This window comes from Brassica napus, chromosome A9 (assembly GCF_020379485.1).
Source record: "Brassica napus cultivar Da-Ae chromosome A9, Da-Ae, whole genome shotgun sequence".
Lineage (NCBI taxonomy): Eukaryota > Viridiplantae > Streptophyta > Magnoliopsida > Brassicales > Brassicaceae > Brassica > Brassica napus.
The window spans coordinates 26,069,224-26,089,733 of NC_063442.1; the positions used below are offsets into that span (position 1 = coordinate 26,069,224).

Below are 20,510 nucleotides of genomic sequence, written 5' to 3' on the forward strand. Positions count from 1 at the left end.
GAGATTAAATTGAAAATGTAAAAGATATTAGAGAGTTCAAAATATTAGGGAAAACTATGATAAAGCATTATTTGATAAGCAAAGCGGTGGGAAATTGTTTAATCCAAGTTGGTCTACTCCTGACGTGCCTTCTTCTTCACGCTCTCACCGTTTGATGGTGCCACATCTTTTGCCAACTCTGCAACATCTCCATTGTCATCGGGTCCATGGTCATCCCTCTCGTGCTCAGTTATTATGCGTGATACAGTGAAGGTTTGGTGTTAGGAAGTGAAGTTGAACTCGCCCAACTTGAGCTGGAAAGTGAAGTTGAAATCGCCCAACTTAAGCTGGAAACTGAAGGCTTTACCAACTATTTGATCCAAAAATATATTTGAGCTTTCTTTCTTAAGCAATCAAATCTTTTGAGATAGCTTATCTTAGTGGTCAAGGGCTGCTAATACAGTGTGTAAATTAATTCAGTACTCCGTTCTCCCACTCGACAATTACAATATTTTAAACTGATGCAGTTCTCTCATAATACAAAGTGTATTTTCTCCATGTTTATGTCTTTTATCATCCTTATTTACGATAGCAAGTTGTTACTTGTTAGCATCCCATGTGTAAAATGTATGAAGTTGGAAATGCCACCGAGAAGCCGCAGAGGAGCCTGAAATGGAACGAAACAGACGTTTCTATAGATGTGACACAAAGAGGAAGAAGTGGCGAAGCTCCCCTTCTTTGAAACTCTGAATCAAAATCAAATCCCCAGCCATTAAAAGCAATGTGAGAATGCTGAAAATGTAAAGCACGAAACTGATGGTTGTCAATTTAATCAAGTTTTTAGTTCTTTATTTATGGACAGCAAGAGTTTTCCAACCCAGGTACACAAACATACATCTCTGAACAAACAACACAATCTAATCAGCTTAAAAACCGGCTTGTGATTATAGTTTTGTTGTATGTGCTTATCAAAGTTATAAAAGATAGTAGGACTTACATTTTTCTCCATCAACTTCAGAAATAATTTCATTAAGGTCTCTTCCACCATTAGTGTCCCTCAGGGACTGCTCCAGCGCTTCCATTGTGATATATCTGGAAACGGAGACCATGATTTGTTGATCTGGTTTTACCTATAATAAATTGTTATGTGATAATTACTGTACTTACCCACTGTTGTCTTTTTCAAAACGTTGGAAGGCTGAGAAGATTCTTTATAGAACTCCCTACTTGCAAGAGTACCAGACGTAGCGTTTTGCTTGGCCATTGGTGGTGCTTTTGATCCGCCTAGCATGTCCTCGTTCTTATTTATTCTTTCACTTTAACTATCGAGTATGTTGATGTGCATTGTTCCGTTACCGTCTCCATTAGCCTATATAAGACAGGGAAAATCAGTTCTTTTGGCATCTTAATATTAATATAAAGATAGCACTCTGCAGGAAAAGATTAGAATTTTAAACCCTCATAAAATCTAGTAGTCAATAACAAAAGGTTTCTTGACATGTTCCAAGCAATCTTAAAAACCCCACCGTTTTGCAGCAAAAGAGTCCACCAAAGCGCATATTTTCACCAAATACATGAAAGCTTACACATGGGAAAATGACCACAAGATTTCCATCGGCAGAGCCACACCATAGAAAACGGTCCGTGGCTCTCTGGTTGGATCTCGAAATACTTTACTCTCCTAATCATATTTACCAATTTCCTTCAAAACTCAGAAATGTATATTTGACATGAAATCAAAACCAAAAATATAATATGAGAGGTTACATTGCAAACAGAGAAGGAGATGCGGTCTAACCTGGATTTCTGATGAGTAGTTGTGAACCTTTTCGTACTATTTCTGAAGTTCAGGATATCGTATTTTTCTGCGGACCTTTACTTTGTGTCTTACATGTGATTAACTGTAAACAGAAACATAGAAGATAGTAAACCGCAGCCACCAATCAGGAATTTTTGTAAGGTAATGAACAAATAGCTTTTCAAAGAACTCTAGCTCTAATATGTTCTTGTGCTTCGCTGGCCCTGGCCGTAATTATGGTCATCTTGCAGCAAACTATGATAGAAACTATCTAGTAGCTTGCTTACTGAGACACAAAGTAACTGGCATCAAATATTTTCCATCACTATACAGAAACCAAATAAAAGAGTTTTTTACAATTCTGTTCTAAAATTAACAACCTGCAACTAAAAGATTACATCAGCACACAAAAGTTACAGCTTTTTAATACAGGACTAACACCTTAAGTGAATCACCAGCGACTACTTTTTCTTAATCATCCAACCCCACAACAAATTGGAACTTTGTTTTGTTAAGAGATTTGTAATAATTGACAGACGACCAAATAATTTGTATTTACAGATCAGACCAAGCTGATTTCATCAATCAAACTACTCATCGCAACATCACATATTTTCAGTGAATATCCATATAGATATAATAAACATTTTTAATTTAGTAGATACATAAACAAAATTGGAGATTTCACATATCAACGATCAGTTTTCTTCCTATTTTACTAAATATAAGCGAGATCTAAATAACGATCTAAATAACAACGAATCTAAATAAATAGGTTTAGTGAAATCAAGTACCTGTTCGTCGATTAGAAGCATCTCAAGGCCAATAAGCATTTTCTTGACAGGGTTCCAAGCCTCCCAGAGATGAATCAAGCGGAAACGCAGCTGGGTTTCATGAGGACCCGGTGAGACATCGCGGAAGAACATCACCTTTTCATCATAATCGGAGGTGATAGGGGATTTTCCATGTGGTTTCATCGCGAATTGAGGTTAGAGAATTTTAGGGTTTGGTTTGCAATCTGGAGAGTAAATCAGTATATAAGGTAGCAGGGAAAGAGTAAACGGAATCGAAATCATAAAGAAGAGATTGATGGATCGAGAAGTAATGGAGTATTGATTGTGGAGATGAAAACAGAGAGAAGTGAAACGATAGAGAAGAACTCGTGAAGACGAAGAGATAGAGGAGAGTAGCGTTGTTCATCGTGTTGTCCGTATTGGGATTTTTTTTTTTAATTGAACCAGATAGCTTAGCCCATTGCTAGATGAAGCCCATCCGAACAGATCATAGCCCATATGAAATCAACATTTTACAGAGCACATCCTACGTGTATTATTCAAATATTTTGATTGGACAATTAAATCTGTCGACGTGGACATGTTAAAAACACTCCATATCCTGCTTTTAGTATAGGGTAGATGTTTATATATATATATATACACATCAATTTTACATAGGATACTAATTGTGTATCATAGTCTGGTGGAAAGCTAACTTGATAAATTCATCATTTAGCTTGTGTGTTTATATCTCGAGAGGAACCATTTTTGTATTTTTTTTAAGTTTTATAATGAATGGCAAAACAGTAAATAGTCTGTGTTCTTCTTTTAGTTGTTAAGAAAATTTCCTGCAACTTTCATCGTAGATCTTTGACATCCACTTCAAAGTTGCGTTTTTCTTGATGTTTTTTCATTGAATATGTATATCTCACCTGTATCATTTGATTCCAGGTGATTAAAACTCAAAAATGGATTTTTGATCAATTAAAATTAAAATGCCACAGTTGATCTCTGCCTAAAACCAAATCCTATAGGAAAAATCGGAAGAGATCTGGACAAAACAAGAGAGGCGAAGAAATAAAAAAAAAGCTTCACTCTTTTACATGCTCTGTTTCTCTCTCTCTCTGTCTCCATTGCTTTTGAGCCTATTATTTACTAGACTAGACTCAAAATTAATTGTCAATGGTGTAATTGTCATTTGACGTGTCTTTTATCTACAGCCACTTGCCTATTTTTACTGTTTAGGGTAGATCACTGAATTCCAACTTTTTAATAGATTTCTAGCTAATTGACTCAATATAAACGGTTTGAATTATATTATTCGTTTTGAACCTTAAAATGCTAAAAGTCGATGTTTAATTTGTTATCTCCGATTTTGTAACCGATTTGTGCCAACTCCCCACGGCCACAGACCACCGAACGCTTAACCGCCGTGTAATCGGTCACAGCGGCCGTGTTTTACAACAGAGGGACTATGAATCAACAAAATCAATATTGAGAATCAACGAACAACAGGGGTATTGAGAAACCTTTGTTTCGCCAGATCAAACTCGTGACAGATCTTTGTAGGGCTGTTCAATATGGTAAAACCGAACCGTACCGAACCGAACCGAACCGAAATAGACAATATGGTTTGGTTTTGGTATATACCATATAAACCGAATGAATATAATTTTACAAAAACCGTAGGATTTAGATATAGTTTGGTATATAACCGATTAAATCGAATAAACCGAACAAAACCGATTAAAAGTAAAAACATGTAAATATGTATCTATTTTATAACAATACATGAAAATATATTTGTTACATAAGTTAAATTTGTGTTAATAACTATAACCATAATTTTATAGTAATAAAGAACCTTAATTTGTAAAACACTTGAACTATAATTAAATAACAATACATCGCAATTCATACATCTTATTTTCTAAGTCTTCTTTTGATCTTTTTGCTTTATTTTAGTCTTCACTAAATTAATATGAAGATTATAAATTTGATGGACAATAATTAATGGAAAATTTTAATAACTTTTTTCTTATCTGTAAACAAACAGAGTTTCATGTTCAATTGAAAAAACATGACTTTAATGAACACTAATATGGAAGAGTGGAAAAACGTTTCTTTCATGTTTTTGTTTTGTTTCATATTTTTATTTTCAAAATTTCAAGCTTTGATTTTAGTTATAGATTTGATTATTTTATTTGATGACAGAAGAATTTTTACTTTTTTGTTCATTTATTTGAACATGTAATATATTTTTAATAAATGATTGTGTTGACAGTATGACTCTAAAATTCATAAAATATGATCTCAAACTAAATAATTATGTTTTTTGGTATAAAACCCAATAAACTGAAAACCGACGGTATATAAACAGAACCGAACCGAAGTAAATATGGATTTAGAATGGTAGTTATATTTTACTAACCGAAATACCAAAAACCGAAAAAACCCGAACCTAAACAGAACCGATATCCGGACTGAACACCCCTAGATCTTAGAAAATTACGGTAACGGGGAAAAGGTCTTGGAGTTTGATTGGAAGGTTTTGGAGTTTGCTTGGAAGCAAGTTTCGACAAAGCTGATTAGCAATTTATAGATGAGGAGAAAGAGGGGAGGTAGAACGAAACAGTAAATAAAGCATTAAAGTGCACATTTGATTGATGGAGAAGAATTGGGGTAACGGGAGATTTGATATCTTGCATATTTACATTGTTTTATCCATTCATCCATGAGCATTTTCATCATATAGATTAGGATTTAGCCATGTCTAGGTTGCATTTTGCATTCATTGTCCTTATTAGGTGTTGGAGTGTGTCATGGAGTGATTTGAGATGTTTGGGAGCATTGTGATCCAAAAGGAGGTGAAAGATGAGCATGGATGGAGCCTTTAGAGAAATCTCCTGTTGCTAAGATTTTGTGGAGACACGGAAAATTGAGTTAGCTTTCTAATGGAAGTGGTTTCAAGTCATTTGGAGATGTAATGAAGGAGTTATGATCAATTTACTAGAGGCATATCCATCCTAGTCGAGCATCGCAGAGTGACCTCTCAGAGCGACCTACCGAGGTCGCTCCCAGCCAGAGCGACCAGCCAGAGCGACTAGCTCAAGTCACTCCCAGCCAGAGCGACCAGCCAGAGCGACGAGCTCAAGTCACTCGCGTTTTGACGCGCCGAGACACGAAAAAACGCGTCGGGAGTGACCTCCTGGAGCGACTATGCTAGGTCACTCCGGGTGTTTTGCTTGGACGATTTTTTATGTTATTTCAGGGACCTTTTGGTCATTTGTTTTGATGTTTTACACTTTCTAAACCTAAGTTAAGTACTTTTGTAAGCCATTGGAGGCAAAATAATCTCTTTTCTAGAGAAGAACTAGTAAAAAAAACCTCTTTTGATTCAGATTTCATTGCTTTCATCTTGTGTTCTTGTTGATTTCTTATCTATTTCTCTACATGGTTAATCTGAAATCCAATATGGGTTTAAGAGGAATCATGGAGATTAGTGAGTAATCACCTTTTGAATTCATGGGTTAGGGAGATTAATGGTGATTAGGTTAGTTCTAGGATGTTTTAGTGTAGATCATTCTTGTTCCTTGCTAGTAGAGTATTCATAATGCATCTTCTGAGTTGGCCACTCAAAAGTTGATCAATAGACATTTCCCACCCAAAAGGTGTTTGATGAAATGTCTGAGACAACTCTCCTAGGCTTTTAGTATACTTTGCCAAAGACATTTGTTGTTAAAGGTGCTAAGATAGCTAATAGACTTGTTAGTAATGATTGCTTTCATATTATTCAACCAAAGACATTTGATGTTTGAGATGTGTTAGCAAATGAGCATTCATCTAGACATAGAGCTTGCTTAGAATTGTGTCTAGGCTTAAGGTTGATAGTTTGATTGATCATTTGCCATCCTTAGTTCGATACTTGATCACCCAAGGTCTAATCCCTATGCCCATGAGTTCTCTTTTCCCTTAGTCAAGAAAGTATCATTCTGTTATTGCTTTCTAGTTTAGTAGTAGTTTAAAACCCATCTAAATCATTGGTTGCACTTAGATTAAGTGAGTACTTGCATTCTCAGTGCTTTGATATCCCTCAGAACTGGTTCGACAATCTTCTATACTACAACATTTGTCTTAGGAGCCTTGAAAACTCCTAACATCAAATTGGCGCCGTTGCCAAATTCTGAGTAGATTTGAACATTGAGATTTAGTCACTTGCTTGAGACTAAGTCATTTTTATTTTCTTTTGTTACTGATTCTCTTTCTTCACCTCCCTTTAATCTACAGGTGTATGAACTTGAGGAGCAGGGGTCCATCAAACCTAGTTCCAATAGCTGCAGACATCAGAGCTTTAGAGAGAGAGTGTGCTAGAAATAGAAGAGAAGAAGAGCAACAGGCTCACTTGCAGAGATTGAGTACTGATATGGGAGACATACCTCAAAACCAACAGCGAGCAGCTCGACCCATTGGCACTTACGACCGTCCCAACATTCATGGTCATAGATTGGGAATCCGAGCACCCGCTGTGGCAGCCAACAACTTTGAGATCAAGTCAGGACTCCTCAATGTGATCGAGAACAACAAGTATCATGGCTTGGCACTAGAGGATCCATTTGATCACTTGGACAGGTTCGACAGCTACTGTGGGTTGTCAAAAACCAATGGTGTGTCCGAAGATGCCTTAAAACTCAAGCTATTCCCTTTCTCTTTGGGGGATAAGGCACGTCAGTGGGAGAAGTCTCTACCCAGTGACTCCATCACCACTTGGGATGACTGCAAGAAAGCATTCTTGGAGAAGTTCTTCTCTACTTCAAGAACTGCTAAGCTGAGAAACGAGATTTCCAGCTTTCAACAGAAGAACTTGGAAGGCTTCAGTGAAGCCTGGGAGAGATTCAAGGGCTACCAAGCTCAATGCCCACACCATGGCTTTTCTAAGGAGAGCTTGCTGAGCACATTCTACCGTGGTGCTCTTCCTAAGTACAGAGCCAGACTGGATACAGCTAGCAATGGGTTCTTCTTGGGGAGAACTGAGGAGGATGCAGAAGAGCTGGTTGACAACATGGTAAAGAGTGATGCAGTCTACAGTGGAGACCACGACAGAGGCAGTAGAACAGATGATAAGCAGACGAGGAAAGAGATCAAAGCTTTGGAAGACAAGATCGACCTACTCATTGCTGAAAAAGCAACCCAAGAGCAGCTGAAGTTTGTTGGTAACTCCAAGCAGGAAGATCCACTTGCTGTCAATGAGGTTGAGGGTTTGGAAGGTCAAGAGGAGTTGTGTTTCATCAACAACAATGGTAGCTGGTACAAAAAGGAGCCCAATTTTCAGTACAACAACTACCAACAGAAATCCTATCCCAACAACCAACAGAGTGGCTATCCGCCAAGAAACAACCAGCAAGGCAGCTATCAGCCTCAGCAAAACCCCTCGTCTGGTTCCTCTGCTCCTCAAGAGAGCAGCACTGATACCTTACTGAAACAAATCTTGGAGTCTCAGACTAGAAGTGAGAAGCATGTTGGTTATGAGTTGAAGAACCTTCATACCAAGATTGATGGGAGCTACAATGAGCTCAACAACAAATTCTCACACCTTGCTTCTACAGTCAGGAATTTAGAGAATCAGTTTGCTTCCATGAACACTCACCAGAATCGCCAGCAAGGATCTCTACCTGGAAAGTCTGACCAAAACCCCAAGGAGGCCAAAGCTATCACCCTTAGGAGTGGTAAGCAGTTACCTCCTAAAACCCTCACCAAGGATGCTGAGAAACTAGGTGAGGGGGTTGCCATCAACATAGATGATGAAGTGGTGATTGTTGATGAGAAGATCAATGACGAGATCTTGGAAAAGATAGTGGAAGCCAAAGGTAAAGGAAAGGTTGGGGAAGAGAAGAAGACAGTAAAGGATGGTGAAGTTGTTACTCCAGCAAGTGAAAGTTCTTTTGTTCCTCCTCCCTATGAACCCAAACTTCCATTCCCTGGTAGATTCAAGAAGCAGCTGCTAGAGAAGTACAAAGCTCTGTTTGAGAAGCAAATGAGTGAAGCTCAGGTTGCAATGCCCATCATCGATGCTTTCATGTTGATTCCTCAATACAACAATTTCCTGAAAGATGTTGTAGCTGCAAAGAAGAAGGAGATGGAAGGCATGATGATTCTTACCCATGAGTGCAATGCCATCATCCAGAGGCTTGATGTTCCAGAGAAATTAGAGGATCCAGGAAGCTTCACACTACCTTGTGCTCTTGGACCTATGGTATTTGAGAAAAGTCTCTGCGATTTGGGAGCTAGTGTCAGCTTGATGCCTTTGTCTGTTGCAAAGAAGCTTGGATTCACTCAGTACAAGAAGTGTAGACTCTCTCTGGTGTTAGCTGATCGTTCAGTGAAGTACCCTGTGGGCATCTTAGAGGACCTCCCTGTGAAGATTGGAAGGTATGAGATACCTACAGATTTTGTGGTGCTTGAGATGGGTGAGGAGGCTCAAGATCCATTGATTCTAGGAAGACCATTCTTAGCTACAGCAGGAGCTATTGTTAATGTGAAGGAAGGCACGATTGATCTCCATTTGGGTAAAGAGAACATCCTCCACTTTGACATCAAGGGGAAAATGAGGAAACCAACTGTGTTCGGGCAAGCCTTCTACATTGAAGAGATGGGCACTCCTGCTGATGAGCATCTTGAAGAGTTACCACCTGAGGATGACGAGAAGGGAGCATCTCCCTCTACTCATTCCCTATAGAAGGTAAACCACCACACTCCCTTGTATATACCATTTCATTTTTGCATATTAGTCTTCTTTTCGGTATCTCTCTCTACTTGACAACACAGAGACTGTGTAACTCAAGTTTGGGGGAGGTACCAAGTATTTGATCATGTTTGCTTTGATGTTGTTTCATTGAGTCATGCATTGCATACCTATTTGCATATTAAAAAAAAAAAAAAAAAAAAAAAAAAAAAAAACAATCATTTAGTTTGCATCATTTGCATTTCTAGGAGAGTCTAGAGCATATAGATTGCATTCACTTGCATTGGGAGCAATGATTTTAAATGCCTTGTAAAGAACACTACGTTGCACCTGAGTAGCTTTTGCACCTCTCAAAAAGACTTGTATGTTTCGAGCCTTGAAAACTCTTCCTGAAACTTGTTGATTGCTGAAACTCAGTCTTTGAAGCCAACTACAACCTTATTTGAACTGAACGAACTTAATGCTTCTTGCTCATGGTCCCTTGTGTACTGAGTCATGGCTATACACACTTGAGTTGTCACATCTTTTCAATCTTTTTTGACAAACTCTAGTGGTAGACCACTCCCAAAACCTTTCCCTCCTTTTAAGCTTTCATTGTTTGATGAGTGAGGCCTTTTTCGGAAAGTCTTACATGTGCATAATGTTGAGAGTATCGGGAACGACAATGCTTGATCTTCATTCTTGCTAGATTGGGCACTCTATTGTCTAGCTATAGGTGGGGGTGAGTGTTGTGATTATGATTTGGGAGAAATGAAAAAGGAAAAGAATAGACTCTTTGTGCTTAAGTGAATTGTTTTATTGGGATAAGTAGAGAAGCCTCTAGCTCAAGTTTTGAAAGTCTTGGCCCCCAGCCTAAAAAAAAAAAAAAAAAAAAAGGAAAAAGAAAAAAAAAACGAAAAAAAAAAAAAGAAAAGAAAAAAAAAAAAAAAAAAAAAGAAAAAGGGGCTAGCAAAGTTGTTAGGAGCTAAGAAATATTTTGAGGTTCTGAAAAAAATCCCTTGTAGATTTCAAGGAGAAGGAGTTAAAGTTCTTAGGATCTTTTGGTGAGAGATGTGAGTTGGGTTTGACATTTGGGAATGATTGTGTAATTGTATGTTTGGGAAAAGGGTAGAACAATGGAGATTGAGCATTGTAAGCATGAGTTGATCCCTTTCTTAGATATATTATGTGCAATGTCAAGTCTACTTGTTTCGAGAGTAAACCACCTTAAAGATCATATGTTTTGAACCTCTTGAATCACTTGAATAAAAACCTTCTCTTACCCAACCAAATGATTTGGACCAACTGACCATTTGCAAGAATTCACCTAATGTTTTGTGCTTAATGAATGTGAGAGTTGGTTGATTTGAATGTGTGGATGCTTGATGATGAGTGTAAGAGCAATAAGAGTTGAGATAGGCCTAGAGAAGCTAGAGTGTAATAAGAGAGTGTGCTAGTTGTGTTTCTTTTGGCTATGTGCTCCCACCTTCAACCTCTCTCCCTATGAGTTCTAGAAAGTTCACTTGTGGACAAGTAAAAGAACAAGTTTGGGGGAGTTGATATCTTGCATATTTACATTGTTTTATCCATTCATCCATGAGCATTTTCATCATATAGATTAGGATTTAGCCATGTCTAGGTTGCATTTTGCATTCATTGTCCTTATTAGGTGTTGGAGTGTGCCATGGAGTGATTTGAGATGTTTGGGAGCATTGTGATCCAAAAGGAGGTGAAAGATGAGCATGGATGGAACCTTTAGAGAAATCTCCTGTTGCTAAGATTTTGTGGAGACACGGAAAATTGAGTTAGCTTTCTAATGGAAGTGGTTTCAAGTCATTTGGAGTTGTAATGAAGGAGTTATGATCAATTTACTAGAGGCATATCCATCCTGGTCGAGCATCGCAGAGTGACCTCTCAGAGCGACCTACCGAGGTCGCTCCCAGCCAGAGCGACCAGCCAGAGCGACTAGCTCAAGTCACTCCCAGCCAGAGCGACCAGCCAGAGCGACGAGCTCAAGTCACTCGCGTTTTGACGCGCCGAGACACGAAAAAACGCGTCGGGAGTGACCTCCTGGAGCGACTATGCTAGGTCACTCCGGGTGTTTTGCTTGGACGATTTTTTATGTTATTTCAGGGACCTTTTGGTCATTTGTTTTGATGTTTTACACTTTCTAAACCTAAGTTAAGTACTTTTGTAAGCCATTGGAGGCAAAATAATCTCTTTTCTAGAGAAGAACTAGTAAAAAAAAACCTCTTTTGATTCAGATTTCATTGCTTTCATCTTGTGTTCTTGTTGATTTCTTATCTATTTCTCTACATGGTTAATCTGAAATCCAATATGGGTTCAAGAGGAATCATGGAGATTAGTGAGTAATCACCTTTTGAATTCATGGGTTAGGGAGATTAATGGTGATTAGGTTAGTTCTAGGATGTTTTAGTGTAGATCATTCTTGTTCCTTGCTAGTAGAGTATTCATAATGCATCTTCTGAGTTGGCCACTCAAAAGTTGATCAATAGACATTTCCCACCCAAAAGGTGTTTGATGAAATGTCTGAGACAACTCTCCTAGGCTTTTAGTATACTTTGCCAAAGACATTTGTTGTTAAAGGTGCTAAGATAGCTAATAGACTTGTTAGTAATGATTGCTTTCATATTATTCAACCAAAGACATTTGATGTTTGAGATGTGTTAGCAAATGAGCATTCATCTAGACATAGAGCTTGCTTAGAATTGTGTCTAGGCTTAAGGTTGATAGTTTGATTGATCATTTGCCATCTTTAGTTCGATACTTGATCACCCAAGGTCTAATCCCTATGCCCATGAGTTCTCTTTTCCCTTAGTCAAGAAAGTATCATTCTGTTATTGCTTTCTAGTTTAGTAGTAGTTTAAAACCCATCTAAATCATTGGTTGCACTTAGATTAAGTGAGTACTTGCATTCTCAGTGCTTTGATATCCCTCAGAACTGGTTCGACAATCTTCTATACTACAACATTTGTTTTAGGAGCCTTGAAAACTCCTAACATCAAGATTACAGAGAAACTGACTTGTTGAAGACAAAGTGCAGAGTCAAAATATGAATAGTAGTGACGTGGCAAAATGAAACTCCATTACTGGTTGATTTTTGAGTCCTACGTGGACAACCTATCTATTGCTGGTATTCTCCTTTTATTTATTGTATTGTATGATTAGACAAAGTTTGTCAAAAGCAAAAATACAATATATAAGAAAAATGTATACAATTTCCTAGATGGATTAAACTATTATAATTCAAATTTGCAACACAGAACAATAATATATGTGCAACATTTGAGTTTAGTTATACTAATAAGTTATTTTTGGCCGTTGAATTTCAAGCCCTCTGGTTTTATTATAGGTTTGGTAAATCAAATCACTATTATTTTATCTTGTCAATTCAAAACTCTTCTAATAAATCCCAACCGTCAATAAGATCATACGGCTGTTATTATTTTATCCATAAAAAAAAGTTATTGGCATTGTCAACAAAAATATTCGTCCACAATAAATGTTGTCAGCAGCCAAACTCCATCCCTCTCCTACTTCCTTATTCTTCTTCTTCTTCGATTTATTCTCACAGCTATATGGACGAATGTGGTTGCTTTTAAACGTCAGGCTCTTCTTTCTTTAGTAGTTGTCTTCCTTCAGAGATCGAGGTTTGTCTTCATCTTCCTTCACTATGTTTCTTCCCATGGATTTACTTGTACAAATCGGCAAAATCCATGTTATATATTTATAGCTCACTTTTTTTTTTTGATTTGCCATTTTTTTTTGGGCTCAAAGCTGTTACGATACTCGTTTTTTGGGAATAATTGAGAATTCAGAAATTAATTACAGATATTGATTGCTATCTTAAGTAGCTCCTTTTAGCAAAAGCTCTACATCATTACTCCTTTTGATCCTTTCCTTAAATATTATTATTAGTACCCTGAAAAGGGATTAGTAAAAAATTAAATCTTTATTGTACAGTGAAAAATTCTCTCTTCTTGTTCCTTTGTGTCTGATTTTCTTATTTACAATTTAAAATTTAGAGCATGGTTTTGTCTTCTTCCACGATTCATTGGTGCATTGGGGTTGGGTTGCAGGTTCTTGGTAGTTGGTAATGAAAGAAACCAACATACATTAAAAGTCATTGTTCTTTAAAAACATTAGTACTAAAAAGTTTACTTTCTCTTTATATTTTAAATGATAAGAGGCCATTCTAACCATTTTGTTTTGCTGCTAGTTGTTAACTTTTTTTAGTTATGAGTTAAAAAAAAACACGTTAATGCTTACAGGGACCAGATGGTGTTGGTATATTTAATAGTATCACCTGATTAAGAAGAAGAAGAAACTTGTTTTCTTAAGTAATAAACAAGGAAAAACCCAAACTTGGCAGCTTTTGTGCTCTCTGGTTTCAACAAGGATTCACAAAGATGATGCTGGTGAGAAGAAGGTTGGGTTGCTGCAGCAGGGATAGGGAGATTAGCATTGATTTCGATGAACAAGATAGTAAGTACCTTATCACTCCAAATCTTTCATTCTTACACTAATCGTGCTTAAATAAGTCTGAATCTTAACTTGATATAAAATGACAAACTGGTAGATAAAACTATTAGGTATTTTCATTAATGGGGGTGTTTACTGCTTACACATGATATGGAATATTTAGACTATAACTGTTTTCAAATAAAACGTGAGTGGTCACAGCATTTGTCATGTGATCGGTTTGTGATTGGTATGGGACCAATAACAGACCCTTAAAGATTTTCACCAACCCGGTCATTCGTGTAATAAATAGGGCGTGAACTCTGTAGCTTTCTACGAGACATCAATGCATACATTCAATTTGATTTGAGATCATTTTGTGTGATTCAATGACCTTTACTCTAGACCAAACCCTGTTTCTGTGGATATGGGGTTTAGACTAGTAGTGAGAGGGTCCTCTATGTTATTTTTTTCAATTGTTTAAGATCATTGATTATATTTATTCAGAAACTTCCAAGAGTAGGTAGTTAGTTATTTGGTTTCACATGGTCATTAAGACTAAACTTTCATAAATAAAATTGAACTTAAGTAAAATGTGGATTCATAAATAATGAAGAATTCATAGACACTTGAATACATACATATACAAAGTCAGTGACTTGCAGGTATCTTTCATTTTTTCAAGGGTAGATATGATAATTAAATCAAGACACTGGTGTTTGATTAAACAATATGCTGTGAACGTTTGAAAAAATGGATATGTCGTGACTCGTGACAAGTGATTGAAGTCTTCGTTTGTGGGTCCGTATAGAAATTTCACCACATGGGGATACTACTAACTCATTGTTTTTGAGATTATTTTATATACACATCCTTTTGAAAAGTAAGCATTTAAATTTGTTTTAGCAGTCTTGGGTTTAACAAAACTCTTGACTTTAGCTATTAAAGACTCGTGGAACACAACGACTTTGATTCCTCTTTTTTTATATCATTTGTTTTTCTTTCTTGTATTCTCCAACACTAGTCTCCATAAACATACTACCAGTTTCTTGATTCCCATTTGATGAGTGAAACTATAAGTAGATGTGAAGATGGTGGTGGTTTGAATGGTCTCTAAGTACTCTCAACTTGGTATAGTCCATTAAAGCATGTGAACTTATCTTCCTAGGATGACATTGTGTGCCCTTTTCTTTTCAGGAATGATTACATACGACGGCTTGGAAGCTTGTATTATCAACAATCAATCATATGAAGAAGAAGAAGAGAGTGGAACAAACGGATGCCTGACAGAGTCATTGGACGATGATGCATTCTCAAGCTGTTCATCAAGCAAAGAGGCCTCCAGCTCTTTTTCTTCAAAATGGTTACCAACGAAGACTGAAGAACGCAGTTGCGATGGTTTGAACTTACCCGGAAGGTCCAAACATTTTGATGGTAAGGAGAAACCAAGCAGCAATGTCTACTGCCATTTGGATGTGGAAGCTATGAAGGAGAAATTTTCAAAGCTGTTGCTTGGCGAGGATGTCACTGGGGGATGCAAGGGTATCCAAGTAGCTTTGGCTTTGTCAAATGCTGTTACACATCTCGCTAGTATGTCCTAATCCATCCTAGCACTTAACCATTTATGATCTTTTGGTATATGTCTCTACTAAGTTTCTTGGGGGAGTTTGCAGACTCGATTTTTGGCGAGCTCTGGAAATTGGAACCTTTGTGTGAGGAGAAGAAACAGAAATGGAGAAGAGAAATGGATTGGCTACTTTCTCCAACTAACTACATGATTGAGTTAGTCCCTACTAAGCAAACTGATGCCAATGGAATATCAATTGAGGTATGTAGCTACACTGATTTTATATACTCCAGAGGAAGAAACTAAACTGAAACATTCTTATTTCAAACAGATAATGACACCGAAAGCACGTGCAGACATTCATATGAATCTCCCAGCTCTTCAGAAACTGGACTCCATGCTAATTGTAAGCTATTATCCTTTTCTTTTGATCTACTTCGTACGTTACACTTCTTTCTTTTTGCCTCTGATCATCGCAAAATACACAGGAGATACTGGACTCAATGGTGAACACAGAGTTTTGGTATTCAGAAACCGGTAGTAGAGCTGAGGGGACGAACAAGACAACAAGCGAAAGCAAGAGATGGTGGCTTCCATCACCACAAGTGCCCAAACCCGGTCTCTCTAACTCAGCAAGGAAGAAGTTGCTAGACAAGGGCAAAGTTGTTTATCAAGTCTTCAAAGCTACAAAGTCCATAAACGAAAACGTTCTTCTTGAAATGCCAGTACCATCCGTTATCAAGGAAGCAATACCCAAAGTAAAGTTTTCCTCCCTTTATCTCTTTATAGGTAAACAACCATCTCTAATCTAAACTCTTGTGTTGTAACAGTCTGGTAAGAACAGCCTTGGTGATGAACTGTACAAAATGTTAGTTGCTGAATCCGCAACCGTAGATGAGATCCTTGTTTCTCTCAAGCTGGGGACTGAACATACTGCATTGGAGACTGTTAACAAGTTAGAATCTGCTATATTTGCATGGAAGGAAAGGATTACAGAGCAAGAGAGCAACAGTAAATCCCCTGTCAGGACACCGTGGTCATTCGCTAAAGATCCATTGTCTGACACTGTTCGAAATGAGTTACTCTTGAACCGAGCAGAAGCACTTAGAAGTCAGATCAAATCCAAACACCCCAATCTTCCTCAGTCGTTTCTTGATGCCACAAAGATTCAGTATGGCAAGGTAAGAGACATAAAACAGAACTAATTAACTCCTGAATCCTGATCATACTTTGCGGTAAGACTGATTCTTGTTCTCTGTGTTTGTCAGGACATAGGTCATGCGGTGCTTGAGGCATATTCACGAACACTTGCTAATTTGGCGTACAGGATACTTTCAAGAATGGGAGAAATATTGAAAGAAGATTCTTTAAGTAACCCAAACTCACCTGCGCCACCGAGTTGTTTCCCTAGCTCTCGTGATCTTTACAGAACACCTGAGAGGCCTTTGCTTTCCTCTCGTGTAAGGCATTCTCTAACAGATGACATGAACAAAGCTGATGGGACAGAGACGGCAACTAGTTTAGATTTATTGTTCGCAGATGCTAAGGTCAGTTCGGTGAATGCAACAACTCCAAGTAGAAGCAGTAGGATATGGTGTATGAGCAAAGTACCGCCTGATGCTTCCCCTTGATTTAGAGGGGCTTACTTAATGTTCGATGCGTGCCACCTGAAGCTTCTCCTTTTTTTTTTATGTTAAGAGGGTCCGTTTAAATTATGGAGTCTCAGATAATGTAAATGTATTGATAACATGCTCTTAACTATGAATATTGGCAATTTTGTTCATAACTGTGGAGGAAAAAGAAAACATGAACTTTCAATTTTATTATCTTTTCAAATGATGTCTTCTTACCTGATTTACAATTGATCTTTAGAGGGTGCATAGCACAATATATGAATATTTTATCATCTTTATTTATACAATACACATGCCATGATCCGTCATCAATTAGATCAGAGAACATAAACTTTGTTATGTAGAAGTGTAGTTTAGTTTTTTTTTTCTTCTGGAAGTACGAAAATGATGACTGTTGTCTTTCTATTATGGTTAATTTATAGTTTATATATTATTTACATTGGAGATACTTTTTTGGACTAGAGCCTAGAGAATTTTCTTCTTCTTTTTGGGTCAAACTAGAACAGATATGTTATTGATGCGGCTGCACAAAATTAGAAGACTGTTTAGGCTCCATAATATATAAATCTACTTTTCTGCCTTAAAAATATATTTCTGTAAAAGCTTCAAAAATTCCAAAACACTAAAATAAATTACTCAACTTAAATCTATTCTTTTTATTAAAGAAAAAAAATTAATATTGAAAAAGAAAAGATTGAATATATACAAATTACAAAAATAGATAACTTTTGAAAAAAAATTGAAATATATTTGTTGTTGTTTAGCTAACAAAATTATATTTGAATTTATGTTTTAAATATAGGAATTTATCATGGACATATAGTTTATTTGGTTATTCACACAAATTTTTTTTTTTTTATTAATCTAAAAAAATATCTAGTAAGAATAAACCTCAATAATATAACAACACTTCATACTCTTAAACTCAAACACTCCGGTAGACTTATTTTCAATCCAAGATCTAACCTCTGGTAAACATTTCTAAGGAGCTTATTCAAGCTTTGTGAAACATCTTTAAACCCTCTAAAGTCCATAACTATTTATACAGTGGTAGATACAAATCATTCCAATTTATTTAATTTATAAAAAAATGAAAATGGATAAACATAACATTCATATAGAACTGAATTTTATTTATGAAAAACTCTTCACACAGTTGTTGAATTTGAGATTGCATAGATATATTTATAAAATTATATTCAGCGATATATATGCAATACATTGATTTAGGTTTATAATTCAGTAATAATTGTTTTAATAAGATTATCCATGTTTTTTTCTCATTATCTAAGAAACTGATATCTTGCATATTTGCATTGATTTGATCATTCATTCTCATATATTTTGATCGTTTAGATTAAGATTTAGATATCTTTAGACTACATCTGCATTGCATAAGTTTTTATCAGGTATTGAAGTATCCTTTGGTGTTCTTGGAGGCATTTGGAGACATTTGGGTTCAAAATTGACCGAAAGATGATCATTTGGCGAGTTGAGTATCAAAACGGTTGCTCTCCATATCTACTTCTGGTACCCACTCGGAACAAGTCAAGGGAGGAGCGCGAGGTGTTGCAACGGGCAGATGAACCCGCTCTGGATCAACCAGACCGTCGACGAGTTGGAGCGACATCTTGTAGCGAGCTCACCAACCCGCTCGGTGCCATCGAAGAACCAAACACGAGCAGAGCAACCTTCTGTAGCGAGCTCACCAACCTGCTCGCCATCTCACGATGAATGAAGCAGAAGCTGGAGCAACCTGTTGCAGCGGGTAGAGGAAGACGCGGTGAGCCATAACGACCTACTGGAGCGAGGCACGACACCCGCTCGTGACTCTCGACCAATAAACCAAGCGGCTGAAGCGACTCCTCATACCCAGATCGCAAACCCATTCTGTGTTTTTACTTGCTCGAGTTTTCATGTTTTATTGGGCTTTCTCAGAGTTGTTGACTGGACCCATTAGGTTTTCCGAAGTACTATAAATACTCTTTAGACCTAAAATTAGGACTTATCTTGTTTCTATAAAATCACAAACCTATTCTTGGTGAAAGATTAAATCTTGATCTCTTTTCCTCTTATACTTTTGTGTTTGCTTGATTACTCTGATCATTAATCATGATTAGTTTTAAATCAACCAATGATTTAAAGTCTATCATGATGATTAATGAGTAGTTTACCTTTTGGGTTCATGAGTTAGGATGTTTAGGGTGATTAAGTGAAGATCTAGAGTGTTTAGATTTAGATTTATATGTTTCCTTGCTTGTTGAGTATTATTAATGTTAATTTATTGTTGGCCTCTTTAGATTAGAACCCTACACATTTCATGTCCGGAAGATGTTTGATGAAATGTTTGAGTCAACTCAAACTTACTCTTTGCTTGCGTAACCAAAGACATTTGATGTTAGGAAAACTTATATAGTTAATAGACATATTCTTAATAATTACTTGAATGACACAAACCAAAGACATTTGATGTTAGGAAAACTTAGATAGTTAATAGACATATTCTTAACAAGCTTTTGACCCGCACGTCCGCGCGGTGTATATTTTTTTATAGAATTTATAGTTTATATATATTAAATAATATATGTATTCATAATACACTTTTCCATGTTACATATTTGCATTGTTTTGAAAACCGGACTGTCGGACCGGGTGACTCGTTCCTCAAACCAATTTCGAGTTGTGCTAAAAACCGGATTTAAGTTAAACCGGTAAATCCGTGCATCCGCTAGGGTTGTTTGTTTATTATTCATACCATATATATTTTTTATTATTCAGACCATATATTTTTTATTGTATTGTGCTATATATATTTTAAATTGGATGTGTGTTGCATCAGTTAGATAGTAATTAAAAAAAAATCTAAATATGTATTAATATACAGTGTGAATATAATTTGTTTTGAAAAATCTTGTATCAATTTAAAATTGTATATATTTATTTTATATCATATCTGTGCAGTTATTTTTATACCATATAAGTTGAAAAATCAAATATAAATTTGTACATCAAGTAAAGTATACATATATTTTTTATCTGAAATTTAATTTGATATTTAATAACATTGGCCACCTGAATCTACATCTAATATATTATTTCATATTTATTAACATTCGGATATTTCATATTCATATTTAGTCGTCTTTTTAAATGTTTTCATGTTGGTTGATTATATGTCAGTATTCAGATTTTCAAAAAAAAAAAAATTAGGTAATACATTTGTTTTATTTTTTTTAAATCGCCTTCTTTTCTAATTCAGTTAATAGACATATTCTTAATGTTTACTTGAATGACACAAACCAAAGACATTTGATGTTTGATCAATAAAAATAAATGAACATTTATCTTGACAAAAAACTTATTCAGTATTATTGTCTTGACTTAAGGAAATATGTTGATTGATGTCTTGCCATTCTAGATTGGATCTTAATCATTTGAAGACAAGTTCTTAGATCCATGAGTCCTACTTTATCCTATTGATTGAAAGTTTATTACTTTATTGCTTAGTGTCTTGTTATTTAAATCATATCATTACACAACATTGTTTGCATTTAGA

The 20,510-nt window shown here is 36.3% G+C and overlaps 1 protein-coding gene, 1 long non-coding RNA gene and 1 other non-coding gene across 9 annotated transcripts; 1 reads left to right on the forward strand and 2 right to left on the reverse strand.

The window, feature by feature from the left end:
* Positions 1-416: 416 nt before the first annotated feature.
* Positions 417-3,200, reverse strand: LOC125577605. 6 transcript variants are annotated; one of them, XR_007316015.1, is made up of 6 exons: positions 2,572-3,200; positions 1,778-1,880; positions 1,566-1,660; positions 1,147-1,348; positions 977-1,071; positions 417-725 (listed from the first exon to the last, which is right to left on the reverse strand). It is a non-coding gene; the product is annotated as an uncharacterized LOC125577605 (long non-coding RNA). The 6 variants fall into 6 exon arrangements; XR_007316017.1 differs by having other exon boundaries at positions 1,566-1,681; XR_007316019.1 differs by lacking the exon at positions 1,566-1,660.
* A 4,175-nt stretch (positions 3,201-7,375) lies between these two features.
* Positions 7,376-7,482, reverse strand: LOC125578682. Its single transcript, XR_007316764.1, has one exon. It is a non-coding gene; the product is annotated as a small nucleolar RNA R71 (small nucleolar RNA).
* A 5,281-nt stretch (positions 7,483-12,763) lies between these two features.
* LOC106367149 (rop guanine nucleotide exchange factor 14) lies at positions 12,764-17,143 on the forward strand. 2 transcript variants are annotated; one of them, XM_013806864.3, is made up of 8 exons: positions 12,764-12,942; positions 13,564-13,777; positions 14,951-15,343; positions 15,427-15,581; positions 15,652-15,726; positions 15,809-16,078; positions 16,151-16,501; positions 16,589-17,143. In XM_013806864.3, exons 2-8 carry the CDS (start codon positions 13,702-13,704, stop codon positions 16,949-16,951), a joined length of 1,683 nt encoding a protein of 560 aa, XP_013662318.1. In that variant the 5' UTR covers positions 12,764-12,942; positions 13,564-13,701; the 3' UTR covers positions 16,952-17,143. The 2 variants fall into 2 exon arrangements, with proteins under 2 accessions (XP_013662318.1, XP_048595021.1); XM_048739064.1 differs by lacking the exons at positions 12,764-12,942; positions 13,564-13,777 and adding an exon at positions 14,530-14,862.
* Positions 17,144-20,510: the final 3,367 nt, after the last annotated feature.

What these genes read in the sequence shown, in the direction of transcription:
- LOC106367149 (XM_013806864.3), top strand. Translation starts at nt 13,702, where the DNA reads ATGATGCTGGTGAGAAGAAGGTTGGGTTGCTGCAGCAGGGATAGGGAG. An exon ending in TCAAGGAAGCAATACCCAAA is followed by an intron (nt 16,079 to 16,150) that starts GTAAAGTTTTCC and finishes GTGTTGTAACAG; the next exon opens with TCTGGTAAGAACAGCCTTGG. An exon ending in CAAAGATTCAGTATGGCAAG is followed by an intron (nt 16,502 to 16,588) that starts GTAAGAGACATA and finishes TGTGTTTGTCAG; the next exon opens with GACATAGGTCATGCGGTGCT.